This window comes from Silurus aristotelis (assembly GCF_946808225.1).
Source record: "Silurus aristotelis genome assembly, chromosome: 7".
Classification (NCBI taxonomy): domain Eukaryota; kingdom Metazoa; phylum Chordata; class Actinopteri; order Siluriformes; family Siluridae; genus Silurus; species Silurus aristotelis.
The window spans coordinates 16,503,496-16,520,491 of record NC_139580.1 but is presented as its reverse complement, the minus strand read 5'-3'; the positions used below and the strand labels follow the sequence as shown (position 1 = coordinate 16,520,491).

The following is a 16,996-nucleotide window of genomic DNA, read 5'->3' as shown; positions in this document are numbered from 1 at the left end:
ATAGCATAAAATAACCCCAAAACCCCTAAAAGAATAAACATGAACAAAAAAGCTTGCCACACTTAGGAGATTATTTGGAAGTCTAAAATGTGATAATCAAATATTTATTTGTTCCCTTGTTTCCACAGCATCACAGGCAGAGGTAGGTGCACAAGACTAATATCTAAGCTAGTAATAATATAGCAAATATGTCATGAAGTAAGTACTGAACCTTCTACTTCAATAGGATGCAAGCAAGATGTATTCATGGTGAGTTCTGGTGTACAAAATATATCTTACTGTATTTGTCTTTTTGTACATACAGATGCCCTATTACAGTATATTCCTGTTGAAAATACTGTAATAGGGCATCTTTATGTACAAAAAGACAAATGGTTATCTCGGATAAGACATCTAAGGATCTAGCTAGCAAATGCACAGTCCATAGTAGTTCCTAAAGTGACTGAATTTCAATCTTCAATCAAGTGGAACTCCTCATATGAATAAAGGAATATAAATTATATTTAAAATATTTATAATATTATAGAGGAATCATAAAATATAATACTCACATATAATTTATGTCAGAAAAGCTGTATGTAAATGATGACAAAACATCCGGTCTGATGTGTTAGTTAATTTTTGCCTGTTAGCATTGTGGATTTTTTTTTTTTTTTTTTGCTTTTTAAATTAACAAAATATTTTCCAAATATATGGAAGATTATGTACGAATTCGAATGATTTCCTACATTATTAAAGTGCTAAAGAGGAATCACTTTTACTTAGCATTTCCAGTGCTCAGTGACAATTTATTCGCAAAATAAAACTGGTGAAAACGATCCAGGATTTAATATTAAACAATGTTTAGTCCTGAACAGCAGATGTCAGTCTTGTCTATGCTTTTTCTATGATTTCTTTTTAGTAACGCGTCTATAAAAATGATTCTATTCATAGCAATATGACCATGACATATTTTAATGATGCTTAAGTGATAAGATATATGTATATATATATATATATATATATATATATATATATATATATATATATATATATATATATATATATATATATATATATATATGTTATGAGATATGTTTTACCGTCACACTATTTAGATTCAACATCTCTCTCTCTTACTCACACAAACACACACACACACACACACACACACACACACACACACATTGGTGCTGATTCAGGGAGCCTGCATCAGCTGGAAAACATTCTCATAGCACTAATGTAACTGCTCAGGCCTGAGGCTTGAGTCTTGACATTTGCATCATTATATTATGTTTCTTCTATATTTCATCAGCCCTGCTTTGGGCTCTGGGACAGGTCTCCCACTTGTATACACTTAACTCATGTTGAATAAAATATGACTCAGTGCTACGCTGCACATAAAATGGATTCATAATCATCCGTTCTGTAACGAGACAAATCTGATTTGTATAGATTGCTGTCTAAATATAGCTCACAGTCTGTTTGAGGTTTTACACAGTCCTTAAAAGCAAAACAGCTCCAACATTGTAGATCAAATTCAGTTTACACTGTAAAAGTCTATTTGTTAAACACAAGATGACATCAGCATGCTTTTTTACTGTCTGTAAAAAAAAAAGTAAACCTGGTGGCAGTGTCTAAATATTTAGATAGAGTGGCAGACAAGTGGCAGGGAGTGGGTTTGGGGCACAATTTTGTACCATTTTAGTAGATCCAAATTCATCTGTATTATATTTGTCCCAGCCGCTGTATGTTCAAGATGATTTAGCCTTTGCCTTGAATAATATCTACATATTAAAGGCTATTGTTTCTATCTGCACCGATGCATTCTCACCTCCACTGGTGTCTGCGTCAAAAATGCAGCGTTAAATCAGGCATCGTGTTTTGTGGTACATGAGCAGGTGGTCCTCGATGGGCTGTTTATCAAAAATTCAACACATGAATAATGCATTTGCTTTTCATAATTAAGTTTTGTATTTTGTTTTGGGAATACATTCGCATTAAGATGAATAAATGGTGTGACATTTTAGAGGATTTCTAGAGGAGGAGTGGTGTGGCAATTGAGGTAGACAGGCTTAACTCCCACCCTGTGCCTCTCATGTGTATGGATGCTGTCAAATATCAAAGAGAGTGAGAGTGAGAGTGAGAGAGAGAGAGAGAGAGAGAGAGAGAGAGAGAGATTTTCCAGTACATAATAAGCAACCCTAACAGCATTAATTATGTCAAACATAAACATATCAACATGCTATGCATAAGACTTAGGTTAATAGAGGTACAATAGTAGAAATTGAGCCACTGACAGTTTAATACACATTTGGCTTCCTTATTGTGAACAAATTCTGTCCTTTGGGACTCTTGTCTACACAAGGGCCCTTAGAATTACCCACTTCCTTCTCCTTACATACTGTTGTTGTAATAACATGAGGATCTGGGCTCTATCTACTTGCATATTTCAAAAATGTTTATTCGTACATTCTTTACATTTGTCTACTCTGATCCTTGTGTCTTCGCTATCCTGTGTGTGCTATTTCTTTTCCAATCTAACAAACTCACTTCATCTTGTAGAATAGCAATTGATTATTTGAAGTGGGTGTTAGAGCAGCAATTTTTTTTAATTGAATGATAGGATAGCAGAAAAAGCAGCACAGTGATGTAGCAGATACGTTTGCTACTGCAGAGCTCAAGGGGCCTGGGTTTAAACTTTAACCCAGGTTACTGTCCATGGGGCAATTCTGAGCATGTTTCCTCAAGGTTCCTTGGCTTCCTCAGAGCTCCAAAAAGCATGCTAGGTCAGAAAGTATGTGTACATGGTGCTCTGCAGTGCACTGAAGTGTACTTCCTTTCATAGAGTATTCTGAAACCCTGTTTTATTTTTCAAGAAAGATATGTTAATGGGTTTACACAATAAGGCAAAAAGTTATAAAAAGTATTTTAAAGGTAAAGTGTAGTTACTGTATACAACGCCAATTCCAGAAAATCTGTGTACATTGTACTGTGTAAGTAAAAACAGAATGCATCGATTCGCAAATTGTATGCCTTCTTTTTTGTATAAATCTTTAACCTGCATTTGTGGAACTGTGTTCACGGACAATGCTTTCTGGAGGTGTTTATAAACACATGCAGTGATTTTCATTCTGCAATTCATTTTAATGATATTATATACTGTAAAAGATGAGATATTCAAAGTCTTCAAAATATTGAAGAAAATTATTCTGAAATTGTTCCATATGAGCGGTTAACCTCTGCTTATCTCTACTTCTGAGAGATTCTGCCTCTCTAAAATACACCTTTTATACCCAGTTATGTTACTGGCTATTTATTTTTGATAACACTTGTTTTTACAACCTTTTGTTGCCCTGTCCCAACTTTTTTCTTTCTTTCTTTTTTTATAATAAAATACAGGTTTCTGAAATTTGCAAATCTTTGCATTCTCTTTTTATTTACATTTTACAGTGTCCCAACTTTTTGGATTTGTAGTTATACTGTAATACATTTAGCCCAGGATAAGCATGTAGGATAAGTTCTGTAGGTTTTTATGAATCCTGTTAGGTATTTATCAGACATTTGCACATTAGTTATAGTGTGCAACCCTTCACTTGTGTTTTCTTTTACTTTAACTATTCCACATCCAGCATGAAAGGTGTGTCATGGCTCTCAGTGTGATTTATTGCACAGCTGTGGAGAAATCCTGCATTGGTCAGATCATGATATAATGGTGGGAACTCTGAGGGCTGAGGGTGTACTGTATTCAGCAGATATACCAGTGTGTGTGTGTGTGTGTGTGTGTGTGTGTGTGTGTGTGTGTGTCCACTTCACTCCCGCGCTGCTGCAGTCTCGCGCACGCAATCCCTGCCCGCCCGGTTGCCATAGTTACCCGGGTCACATGCGCGGCTTTCCCGTGGCCAGCGGCGTAGAAAGAAATAAAGAGAGAGAGAGAGAGAGAGAGAGAGAGAGAGAGAGAGAGAGAGAGAGACGATGCTTTCCGTCGGCTTCTCTGCCATTTTCATGTGGACGAATTAGACAGAAGGAACGCCATTCGAAAACAAATGGAAATAGGCGCCGTATGGGACTGTGAGAGGAGGTCCGTCGCTCGCTCTTCCGACCCCGTTACAGGTCTGTCCGCCGCCGGTTCTGTAGATTTCAGGTGACGCGAGAGCACACAGACGGGTGTTTCATCAGTCGAGCTCTGCCTGCCTTTTGCACGTCTTTCTCTGGAGCCCTGCCTTCAGGAATGAGTATAGAAATCCCCGAGGGCTTGACGGAGCTTTTGCAGAGCTTTACGGTGGAGGTGTTGAGGAATCAGCCGCGGGATCTTTTGGAGTTCGCGCTGCAGTATTTCACCCAGCTGAAGGAGAACGAAGCGAGGGCTGCCGCTTTCGGCAATGAGCAGCACCCGGCTCTGCGCGCAGGCAAAGCCGTTAACTTCATCGAGGAGGCCATGCAGATCGACTCGGAGAACGGAGAGGACGAGGATGACGATGAGGAATTCGTAGGTAACAGACCGAGATGCTCAGGGAGGGAAAAAAATTGCTGGCATTCACGCGCTGCAGTCAGTGCGGTTGGCGAGATCCCTACGCTGCGCTGCATGTGGGAATGTATCGAGCGTGATGTGGCTCAAATGTTTTCCCATCCTACACACTGAAGAATAATAACGGCTTTTAGATGTAATTGAATTACAAACTGTCCTTAAATTTACATTACAATCCGAATGGGACTATTCGGCTGCATTTTATTAGCGTCGAACGAAATGAAAGCGTGGCTGCGTCCGCGTAAAACAGTGCCTATGGGGGCGTGCTGTTTTGACAGGCTCTACAGCACGTTAGTAGGCGATACAATTTTGCACGCAGCCTATGTTTTCACTTCGCTTGTTTTGGTGTGCCTAAATATACAAGCAGGCAATTGGAGATGAATATTCTACTACATATCCTGCACATCAGCATCCTGCAAAATCACCAGCCTCCAACCTACTCTGAGCCTCTAAAGCAGGGTTGCCAGGTCTGCTTTTAATACACGTGCCTCATTTGGCAATCAAAACCAGCTCAATACAAAAGAAAAAAATCCCTTCCCATGTTTTGAGTATATCAAATAACACTATTTAATAGTTTGAAAAACGTGCACTCCTGTTTTATTTTAATATACTGACCCAAAATAAAGCTATGAGCAAGTAAATAGTAGATTTGATTTTACTGAAGCTGATTTCGTTTTACTGTAGTAAACAGACCAGATTTCTGCTGCTGCACCATTTCCACCTGTCAGTTCACTTCAATCACAATTACAGCTCATGCAAGGAATATTTAGATTTTTCAAGGGATTTATGTGTTAATTTGCAATACCAATCAAAATGCAATACTTTGATGCGATTTAGTAACCTCCATTCAATATGGCTAGCTTTGTTCCAAAATCTGGTATTGTAGGCCTCATTTTACTTAATGAATAATGCTGTGGAAGGATTGTTTTACATGATGTTCATAGGAAAATTACCTTCCCATCTTCCTTACACACCTATACATCATGATAATTTTTACTTTATAATCAGGTATAATCACTATTAATCTGTTTGTTGCCTTTTAATTTGATGCATTGTTCGAATCATCTGACTTTTACAGTCCTAAGGCATGCATCTGTAATAGTACTATTTGCATTTTCTTGTTTTATCAACTACCCTACAGAAAATTAATGTCACTTAATGTATGCAAACACACAACATTCAACCCATAAATGTAAAACAAAATTAACCCGAAGCAACAGTTCATAAGGAGCTCCTCTCTGTGTGAACCCTGTAGACCTGGCAACACCACTTTATAGAGCTTTGGCCCTTTCATGAATAAGAGTGTGCTTTAATGAATCCTGAGAAGGAAAAGCTATTTTGCATGTGTTATAGACACTAAACCAAAGCAGCTGCTCTCTGTGTTTCTCAGTGCACACTCACACTCCTCAAAGCATTTGACAAAACACAAATTGTCCTACAGGTTTAATAACCTCACATATCCATTTCTGTGGTTAATTTTGTAATAGCTAGAATTTGCCCATGTGTAGCATATTTGAGGAAATGGTTCGGTCAAATCAGAACAAAGGTAGCCGAATGGCATTGCTGGCTCAACGTGCTAATGTAATTTTCATGAGAGGACGATTGTATCACAGCTAAGTGCTTTTTACTGCCAATGGTGATGCTTTATTATTTCTCTGAATATGAATGACAATTAGACAAGTGTCAACTTCAAAGCAGTCAGAGTCCATGGAATAAATGATTTAAACATGAGCTATGTTTCTTAGTGTTTTATGAAATTTAATTTCTGATACGAATATTATTGTCTTTTTCCCTGACAGCACCAGTCATTAACAGATTCATAAGGCGACCTTCTGGTAAGTAATGCAAGTATTTATCCTAAAACACTTTTTTATGCAGGTTCTAAGATAGTTAGTAAATGTTATAGGTTTTAAACAAATTAGGTTCTTAAACTAAACTGCACATTTCAGAAGCTGAAAAAAGTGCTATTTATTTATTTTAAAGTTTGTCAGTTTGTTAATTCTGATAAAGGATGCATAGTGGTATGCAGGGCCTCAGTTTTTCATGTTCTCACTGTGTCTACATGAGTTTCCATCAGTTCCCAAGCTTCTTCCCACCTTTCAAAATGTTAGTGTGTTAGTAGATGGAAAGGCTGTGTTGAATTGCCCCTAACTGTAAAGGAATGTGTGAATGTATGTATAGTTCACAATGATTTATTTTAGTGTGTATCTGACTTGTGACCAGTGATCCTATGATTAGTTCGAGTTTTACCACAGCTCTGACCAGAATAAAGCAGTTACTTAAAATAATTGAATGAATGAATGAATGAATGAATGAATGAATGAATGAAAAAAGGTACGTATTATTAAAAGCTATCAAAATACTTGCCAGACATTCACAGTTTATGTCCATCCTGCACCCATTACACACGTTTGCTGTAATGTCACCAGGAAAGCGCAAGGAAAGTGACAAAGGCTCCACATGGCAGTAAATTGTAGATTGTGTGATTATGTTCACTATCACTACAAATCATAACAATGGCTCAAAAATAGGTATGCTAGATAAACAACTAACAAATCAGCAGACTTGAATGGAGCAATCTGTCAATTTGACTGCCTGTAAAGTGAATTGCATTTGCTTATATAATAAAGAACAGTATTTCCCCCGGTTTATCGCAGATTTGCATTTGCCACATAACTAATTATTTTGGCAGATTTTCCCGGTCTCTCGCGGATAGCACGATAGTCCAAAAAACTTATAAGGAATTGTTTTTATGGAGTTTTATGTTGAACTAATAAAATCTACTAATAAAAATATAACTCTTAATTATAAAATGAAGTAAAATGTTGAAACAGTACAGTACTGTATACATAAAATAGCATTTTTGGGGTGGCGTCCGTTTATCGCGGTTTTTCGTTTATCGGGGGCGGTTCTGGAACGTAACCACCGCGATAAACAGGGGATCACTGTACTTCAACAGCCATAGTTGATTTAAAGCATTTTGTTCCAGCTGGGGTGGAGCCAAAGTCGTAACCAGAAATAAACTAAACTACACTAAAGCAACACGGTAAAAATCATGTGACTTATGAAGTCAGTAACTGATATGCATAAAAACTAGTTACTGAATGATATCTGTAGCATTATCTTATAAATATAGTGGATGAAGCGTTTCTTAATAATATTGCCCAGCAGTATGCGTTGTAGTTGTGACCCGATAAGTGTACATCATTAACATAAAATATTAGTTGTCAGTTCTGCTTAAAGTTAAAAGGGCAAACATTAGAGCTAGTAACAGACAATGAAAGGGAAACGAATATGCAGTAGACAATGGTTCAGGTACAGAAGCCATTCACAAAAAATCTTCAGCTGTAACAGACATCAGCGTTCAACACTTCTTTGTGGCATGCAGTATTGGCACAGGATCTAAAAAATCTTCTTTAAAATCAGTTTAATTAACCTTCTTGACAGATTTACCGGTAGTAGTGCTTTTGGACCCAGACACGACTTGTTCAACCTCTGTGAGGACTTTATCACATTCATAAGTGCGAGCTCCAGGCTTGACGTCATCTCACGTCACTGAAGCCTGAACAAGCTAGAAAGGGCTTTAGCTGCATGTTCAATAACAGACTGAGATAGAGGAGGGTGACTTTCATTAAACACAGTGATGGAATAACATAAACCGGCAGGGGAAGAGGGTGTTTAAAGAATTTATTCTCAGAGTCATCTATTACACACAAGGACACCTCCATTGGTGTCCTGGGTGTCTGACCTTGTATATAAAAAAATAAAAAAAGCTTTAACCATCAAAAGCAGGTTGAGTGGGCAAGTTAGAAAGAAATGTTCAGAGCTCATTTGATGACCTTTTTGTTATGTGTTCCACTCTTATAGGCTTTTGTCCAACCCATATGAGTTGTAGTCATTACCACATACATTATTTCATCAGACCTCAGTATGAGTTACGCATACAAATGTAAATAGATTCCTTCTGATGACATTGTACAATGCTTTAAACTAATGTGCATTTGTTGAGTTCACAAAGAATTAGTAAGGTCATTCTTACTAACAATTAATCTTCTTTTTTTTACCTCCCACAAACTGTCACATATCTTTATGTTCATACTGGTGCTAAAAAGAAAATCACCAAAGTCCTGTCATTTCTGTCCTCTAAGAAACAGCATTAATGCATAGCTGTAAATCATTTGCAATTTTCTTTAGTGTGGTGGTGTTTGTGCACTTTACTGTTAGAGTTACACGAAAACTAATCATTAAAACTCCAATCTCAAATCATTTCTGTTCTTTCATATCAAGAACAATGTTGATTAGGCTGTTTGAGAGTTGATGTTGGCAAATGAAAATAACAACTAATGATATAAGTAACCTTTTAAAATATGAGATTCTTTTTACATTTACATTTGAACACATCTGGTTCCATAATACGATTACTGCAGTACAAATGTTCCAATAATTCAGCAATTAAATAAACTAAATATTTAAAAAAAAACCTGAAATATCATTAACACAACTGAACACAAACACCTGTTAGAAACATATATACTGTATGTAATTAAATGTAATGAGTATTTTATCTTGTTTCTTTAAAAAAAAAAAGGCAAAAATCTTGAGTGAGAATTGAAATCTCAATTTAAAGCCGAATTCCAATTTTCCAATTCCTTATCTTATTTCAGTAATATACCAGAAACCATGTAGTGCTAATTACTTCAAAGACGTGTTTTACAGAATTCTCCATAATTAGTAGTTTGCTTTGCTTTGCCTAAAGTTTAATGATAGTTATTGATCACGAATAATGAGTTAAATATGTTTGTGTGGAACCTTGATTACATTAAGAGAAATTATATACATGTTGGATGTGGCAGCTACATACTTATGTAGTTGGAATTATAGAACCCAGAGATTATTTATGATCACATCAAATAATTTAAATAAGGTCAAATGATTGCGATTAGGAGATTATGTCATCACTGTGACAGGATTTTCCTCATGACCTGCAGTGCTTTTTTTGTACTACAAGGCTTATCAGCGATGTAGTTTGCGAATCGCATTGTGCAACATTTAGCTGACACAAAATACCAATACTGTGATAGTCTACAGAGCTTCTAGACCACTAGCAGTTATGCAGTGTGGTCTAGAGTAAATTAAATTAAATGTGCATTTGTGTGTGCTGTGTTGATTAGTGCAATAGTGTTAAAATGTTGTTTTACAGAAGTTTCAAAAAGTAGCCTAAACGCTGGAGCGATCAAAGATGCCAATACTGCACAGATCTATCAGTCTTTTTAAGGTAGTTTTAAGGCATCTCGTGTTCTGGATTACTAAACTTGATGAATGATCAGTGTACACAGGATCTATAAATTTTAATCGACTGATTTCTTAAACACATTTTGATGTAGCCGAGTTTGATGCAGGTTTGGCTTGAAGCACATATTCAGGCCATAGGTGGGATATTGATCTAGACAGTGTATGCCCCTGTCATGCTCTTTGCTGGTAATAATAGTAGGAACACTGGGGGCGTGTGGCAGGGGAGAGCAAATGGGCCTCTCTTCGCAACCCAGCATGCATAATAGAGGAAAGAGAGAAACAAAAGACAGAGAAAAAGAAAATGAGTCTCGTGATACAGAAAAGAACAAAGGACTCAGGCAGACTTGTTCAATATTTTGAGAGCACACTGCTGAGCACGGTGAGATAAGGTGGTCGTTTGAAATCTGTTCCAGCAAACAGATGGTTCTGATGATTTTTATTTTGCAGGCTCATATACTGTATACTAACTTTAACCACCCAGAGGTCTGAAGGCCATGCTTTGTGTACTCAGCACAAGCTCATAAATGTGCTTCCCTTTTCTTTTGTTTGTCCAAACACAGTGTGTGCAGAGGCCTTCAACCCAGATGAGGATGAAGAGGACAAGGAGCCCAGGGTGAGAGCTTGTTGAAGTTTGTGGTGAAACTGTAACTTTGTTGTGATGCTGTGGCTACACATCCATTAAGGCTAAAAAGGGAGGATTCAGACCAAATGACATTTGTGCAATATTCTTTACATGAAAAAAGATAAAACCTTTTTTTTCCAGGTGACTTACCCAAAAACAGATGAACAGAGACAAAGACTACAAGAGGCATGCAGGGACATACTTCTTTTTAAAAATCTCGATCAGGTAAAGACATTTTTGATTGTTCAATTTTGCATCTTATTGACATGTTCTCTATTAGTTATAATTTTATGTGTGGTAGTTAGAGTGACATCCACTGCAGATAGTGATATGGGGTGATAGTGATATGCCATGGGGATACATCACTTGACATTTCATGTTAGCTAACTGCTAACAGCTGTGTGATACAGGCGGCAGAAAAAAAAGAAAATAAATGACATAGCCTAAAAGAACCAGCATTTCAGTTTTAAGGAGTATTGGGACTATTTCAATAAACTTATCTTTCTAATAGTTTTTCAGGGTTATGCTAGTGTTTCGGTAGTGAGAGGTAACTAATCGAAAGCTTGACCCTAGCTGACGTAACTCTCTCTACTCCAGTATCATGGCTGCCCTATTAAACAAGATGGCAAAAAAATGTTTTCATTGTAAATATAACTATATATGTGAAAATAAAGTGCTGATCATAAAAACTTAATACATTTCTAATTATCTTCACCATGAACTTTAACAAGTATTTGGCACTTCATTGTAGATATATTTAATTAAATACTAATGTTAAAATTATGTCAAGGCCAATGCAGTTTTTCACCATTTGTGCATAATTAAACTGATGTTACAGTAACTGTTTATTTGGTTAAAGACATTGTTGACAGACAGAGAGTGTGATTTATATATCAATTGGCTAAACTACTATTTTAAGTAATAATCTGTACTAACGTAGTCCAATGTTATATGTCACAGCTCATACACGAAATCTGTGAATATATAGTGTTGCTGGTATAATCACAGTAAAAAGATGTTTATGTGTGATTAAATAACAAAGACCACTGCACAAGGTTAATTGCCATCTAAAAACATTTTAATATGTGCGATATAACTATCATACACTAAGCAGTACGATTGGAGTTGGAATTCTGTGAAATACAGGACTGTTGTTGGATACAATTTTACCCTCCTAAGACCTGAGCTTTGGTTTGGCTTGCATTTTAGATTTCTTCCAGTTATTTGGGGTTAGGAAGAACCAATAATTATAATAACCATATATTTTCTTTGAACATGAAGTTCTTCTTGGAAAAAAATGATGTCACTTATGTGGACACTCGGTCTGTATCTACAGAAAAAAATAAAGACACCATTGTGCACAATGTCCACGTATGTGGACACCAGGTCGTAGGAGGTTAAAGATACTCCATTCTGATTCACTGATATATAGTATATTATGCAATAAATGTGTGTGATGTTGGCTTACAAGCTACAGATCTTACATGTAAACATAGGGGTATTTTATGGCTAAGTCAAATAATAACTATTGGATCATATGAGTATATACTGTGTTTGCTACTGTATAATTTGTTTGCAGGAGCAAATGTCCCAGGTTCTGGATGCCATGTTTGAGAAGACAGTTTTAGTCGGGGAACACATCATCGATCAAGATGATGATGGGGATAACTTTTATGTCATTGAAAGGTTGCAATCACATAATTTCTGCTTTACAAGCAACATATAATTCTTTATTTTACACAATGTTGTATTAAATTACTTTGTTGCTTTATTCGTTCAGAGGGACTTTTGACATCCTTGTAAAGTCAGAGGGCACCACAAGAACATTGGGCTCATATGACAACCGTGGGAGTTTCGGGGAGCTGGCGCTAATGTATAACACCCCACGCGCCGCCACCATTGTTGCTACCTCACCTGGCGCCCTGTGGTGCCTAGTAAGTAAACCATAATTTATGGGGTAGATTAAAAATTCTTAAAAAAAAAAAAAAAAAGACTAATCATTATCTTTTATTAATTAATAAAAGATTCATTTTGAATTAATACATTTTGTATTAAACAGTGAAATATTCAGCAAAGATTTGGTAATAAAATGATCATGCAGATTTCAAATGATGCATATTGTTTTTTGTTTAAATGTAATAGTGCTCTGTTATTGTAGCTCCTAGTCTGCTGGAAAATTCACCAAAAACCCACAATTAAATGAGAACACTGAAATCATATACTGGCCTGTGCAATATAGAGTACATACAGTACAGACCAAAATTTTGGACACACCTCCTCATTCAAAGAGTTTTCTTTATTTTCATGACTATGAAAATTGTAGATTCACACTGAAGGCATCAAAACTATGAATCAACACATGTGGAAATTTATATGGAATTATATACATAACAAAAAAGTGTGAAACAACTGAAAATATGTCATATTGTAGGTTCTTCAAAGTAGCCACCTTTTGCTTAGATTACTGCTTTGCACACTCTTGGCATTCTCTTGATGCCTACTTTAAAGAACCTACAATATGACATATTTTCAGTTCACCTTTTTGTTATGTATATAATTCCATGTGTTAATTCATAGTTTTGATGCCTTCAGTGTGAATCTACAATTTTCATAGTCATGAAAATAAAGAAAACTCTTTGAATGAGGAGGTGTGTCCAAACTTTTGGTCTGTAATGTATATCTGGGTTACCAGAAAACATCAGAGCTAATTGTGGGGTCAAGAAGTAATGTCAAAAAGTCTGGGTACAAATAAAATCATTAATAATTTATCATCTATGTTGGGCAGTTCTAATTATTTGCCTGCATGATCACTTGATTTGAACATGTTTATTACAAAAAACTATAAATCAAATACAAGTATATTTTCAATAATGTAAACTAAACAAACATTTTTGCATGTGTATGTTAAATGACACAGCCTGCTTACTTCAGTAAACTTAAAGAGTAAAAAAAGGAATTGAAATTAATGAATAATGTTGCATACATACTATAATTCAGGAGATCAGCATGATAAGAGAATTACAAGCAGCTTGTGCCTATTACACTATAGAGCTTTAGAGATTTCCAGAGATGTATCCAGAATCAGAATCAGGTTTATTGGCCAAGTGTGTTGACACACACAGGGAATTTGGTTCCAGATGTTTGTGACTCTCAAAAGTACAGACATAAATAAAACCTATACATGACAAAACAGACAAGACAATACAAAAACAGACTATACAAGACAATACAGACAATATGAGACAGTATAGACAGTGTGGGTAATAAATAGGGATACAGATCAGTAATGTAGATCAGTAGTTCCATTCAGGCATTATTCGTATTCAGGTGGCATGGGAAATAAACATATTACTTAGATTATCTATTACTTAGATACTGTAGGCAACTTTTGAATGTTTGTGATTGCAGGACCGATTGACATTCAGAAGGATCATTGTAAAAAACAATGCCAAAAAGAGGAAAACGTATGAAGCTTTCATCGAGACCCTTCCACTACTCACATCTTTGGAGGTCTAAATGATGTCCTTCATCTACAATTTGTTTTTGAACAACAATACAGCAACATTTTTAATCGTTTATTTCCTTATAGGTCTCAGAAAGAATGAAGGTGGTGGATGTCTTGTCATCCAGAGTGTACAAAGATGGAGATCAGATCATTGCACAAGTTAGCTCTATTCTCATAACATCCAAACATATTGATTTCTACCATTAAGTATTGTTAGTGGTACTGTACTGACATAATAATGTAATTAGTATATTTATTCTCTAGGGTGACCTAGCAGACTGTTTCTACATTGTAGAGTCAGGTGAGGTTAGAATCACCATGAGGAACCGGGTAAGTTTTATAATGGAAGCAATATTATTATTTAATTTTCTTTTTTTTTTTACTTATAAAATTTTCTCAAACACCAGCCAAAAAAACGGAGCCATTTATATTAGCATTAATTTGTTATATTATAATATTATCTTATTAAAATGATATTATCCAGTACTTGTTGTGATCATGTAAATCCTTTTATATATATATATCATATAACGTATATAATTATATAACATTCATTTATTCAAAAATACAATCAGTGTGCTTATCCTGGAGATTTATTTTGATTGAGGTATATTTCATTTTTACTAACAAAAAGTCTGACTAGGAGACTGGCACTAAAATATAATGAGATGCACACATAAAAGGTGTACTGGCATGTCTTAACATGTCATTTTTTTGATTATCTACTTCCTCCAAAAATGTTTCAGCAATGCTGAAAAAAGGCAGTATTGCATAAACACTACTACAAGACAAAAGATGACAAGGGAAAAAATTTGAATATCAAATTGGCCACTGCTTCCCATAGAATACAGATATTACATGTTGGAGATTGAATGATAGAATTCAGTGTGTAAGGAAATGTTATTGGCATGTGTGTCCGCAGTTGAAAACAGAATCGGAGCATGAGGAGGTGGACATCGCTACATGCACTAGAGGGCAGTACTTTGGAGAATTGGCCCTTGTTACAAACAAACCAAGGGCCGCTTCTGCATATGCTGTGGAAAATGTCAAATGCTTAGGTAAAACTACAATTTTTTACATTTAAAAATGTTTCAGTGCACAAAGAATGAGCTACAAACTGTTAAAAGACGTTTTATATTGTAGTGGATTTAGTTTTGATTTAGTTTTCTCTTTTTCTTGGGTGCTTTTGACAGTAATGGATGTCCAGGCGTTTGAGAGGCTTCTGGGGCCGTGCATGGACATCATGAAACGCAACATCGCTAACTATGAAGAGCAGTTGGTCACTCTTTTTGGAAGTCAGATGGACATAGAAGAGCCAAGTGCATAAAAATAATAATTTAAAAAACTATACGCTCCAATGCAAATATTGAAAATAAAAATGAATGGTGAGTACAGTTTTCTCACTATTGTTCAGATGCCATATTATCATAACTTTTGAACTTTCTTCAAGCATCACAATGTGAAGCTCTGGTGTGTCAGTAATAGTGATTTTTACATGTAGGATAAATTTAACTGTTTATGTAAGGTTTAAAAAACTTAAAAATTTTTGTTAGTAAAGTGTTTTGTTATATTGGGAATAAACTGTTTATCTAGCTGTTTAGTAATGTCATTCGCTCCACTGCTATATTTTATTCTCAGAATAGCATTAGTTTATTTTTTACAGTTATTTTTATTTCTAAGCTCAGGCTTTGACAGAAAGATGTTGAAAACTCCTGTCACTCATTTGTCATGTATTTCAAATCCTGTACATTTTTGAAGTACAAATAGCAATGCTCTACATTACGATATCCTTATGTTTTGTCTTGATTGATTATTCTAATAAACGAGCAAACCCACAAAATATACCACATTCATTTAGGATTAAACTGTATGTGAGTTTATGAGGCTGATACAAACATGTATTAAAACAGGATGTGTGACACTCGTTAATAAACTTGGTGCAACTACATGAAAGGAAACATAAGTGTGCGTATGCAGATTGCACTTTGCTGTCAGAATCCTGGAAAATCAAAAACACTGCACATTAATTTATTCTGTACACAGTAGTTTAGAATTTTTGTTCCCTCATGAATAAGGAAAATCCATGTAGTATTTAAAATTACTGTCTTAAAAGTAGCGTATTTATTGTACATACACATTACTTCAACATTTATTTATTGACCACAGTGATTCAGAGTGGAATACAGCCTATTTAATGTTGGTAAGATAGCTTTCTGTTGCCGATTATTTTCTACAGTGTGTGATTTTGTTAAAAAAAAAAAAAAAAAAAAGATATATTAAGAATTGTTATTAAAAATGTTAAGGCATAATTACTTTTATATTTATGTTACTCAAACATGCTCATTTGCCTTTAAATGTTTTACTCCTGAACTGCAATATGTGTCGCCAATTGTAGTGCTGTTATTCATTTTTTTTCATCCATTACAGTATTACAGTGTCTTTGCTCCACTGGCAAGTAACCACATTTGGATTTCTTTTTTTTCTTCCAATACTATGGATAAAATGAGATTTGTTAATGTCTCCATAACAATGTTTCACCATTACACTGTCATAGAGTCTACAGCTTCTGTCTCGGAGTAGCCCACCCTCCACTGTGTGCTTTCACTGTAGGATTTTCTGTTCTTTGTTTTCTAAGCAGTGCACTTGTTAAATACTTTAAATGCTGCCCTGTGTTTATATTTATATCATTTATCTGACTGGACATGTTCAAAAGTAGCTCTGCATTACTGCTCTCTATTTAATGACATTCATGTAGAAAGGTCTACTCTTAATGCCAGAGGCACCAGTACTATTGTCTGTGATATTTCATTTTCCATTCAAATAAAATACAGTTTTGTATGACATTGGACTGATCTCCTTTTTGTGTGCATGTCCTGAATGAACCTGATTGAAGGTCCAGGTTATCTGAAAAGTAAATAAACAATACAACTTGGACAAAGTTGCAGCTGATTTCTGACACTCAAACAAACAAAGAAGAAAAACAAAAGAGCAGACTGGAGGGGGTGAAACACAGACACCCAGCCAATGAAGTGCACCATAAAATGTAACGGGCATGAAAATCTTACCAATG

At 35.6% G+C, this 16,996-nt stretch overlaps 2 protein-coding genes across 2 annotated transcripts in view; both read left to right on the top strand.

The window, feature by feature from the left end:
* Positions 1–531: 531 nt before the first annotated feature.
* Positions 532–16,996, top strand: part of LOC310729433 (dynein light chain roadblock-type 2) — a 130,721-nt gene continuing 114,256 nt past the window's right edge. The window contains exon 1 of the mRNA XM_083547603.1: positions 532–535. Within this exon, the coding sequence (XP_083403729.1) occupies positions 534–535 (2 nt within the window). The 5' untranslated portion in view covers positions 532–533. The remainder of the gene's footprint in view (positions 536–16,996) is intronic.
* On the top strand, positions 3,633–16,767 carry prkar2b (protein kinase cAMP-dependent type II regulatory subunit beta). Its single transcript, XM_083547380.1, has 11 exons — positions 3,633–4,472; positions 6,307–6,342; positions 10,360–10,412; positions 10,563–10,646; positions 12,001–12,107; positions 12,202–12,355; positions 13,830–13,931; positions 14,011–14,085; positions 14,191–14,256; positions 14,849–14,984; positions 15,120–16,767. The coding sequence occupies exons 1-11, from the start codon at positions 4,211–4,213 to the stop codon at positions 15,251–15,253; spliced, it is 1,209 nt and encodes a 402-aa protein (XP_083403506.1). The 5' UTR covers positions 3,633–4,210; the 3' UTR covers positions 15,254–16,767.

What these genes read in the sequence shown, in the direction of transcription:
- prkar2b (XM_083547380.1), top strand. Translation starts at nt 4,211, where the DNA reads ATGAGTATAGAAATCCCCGAGGGCTTGACGGAGCTTTTGCAGAGCTTT. An exon ending in ATTCATAAGGCGACCTTCTG is followed by an intron (nt 6,343 to 10,359) that starts GTAAGTAATGCA and finishes GTCCAAACACAG; the next exon opens with TGTGTGCAGAGGCCTTCAAC. An exon ending in TTTTTAAAAATCTCGATCAG is followed by an intron (nt 10,647 to 12,000) that starts GTAAAGACATTT and finishes ATTTGTTTGCAG; the next exon opens with GAGCAAATGTCCCAGGTTCT.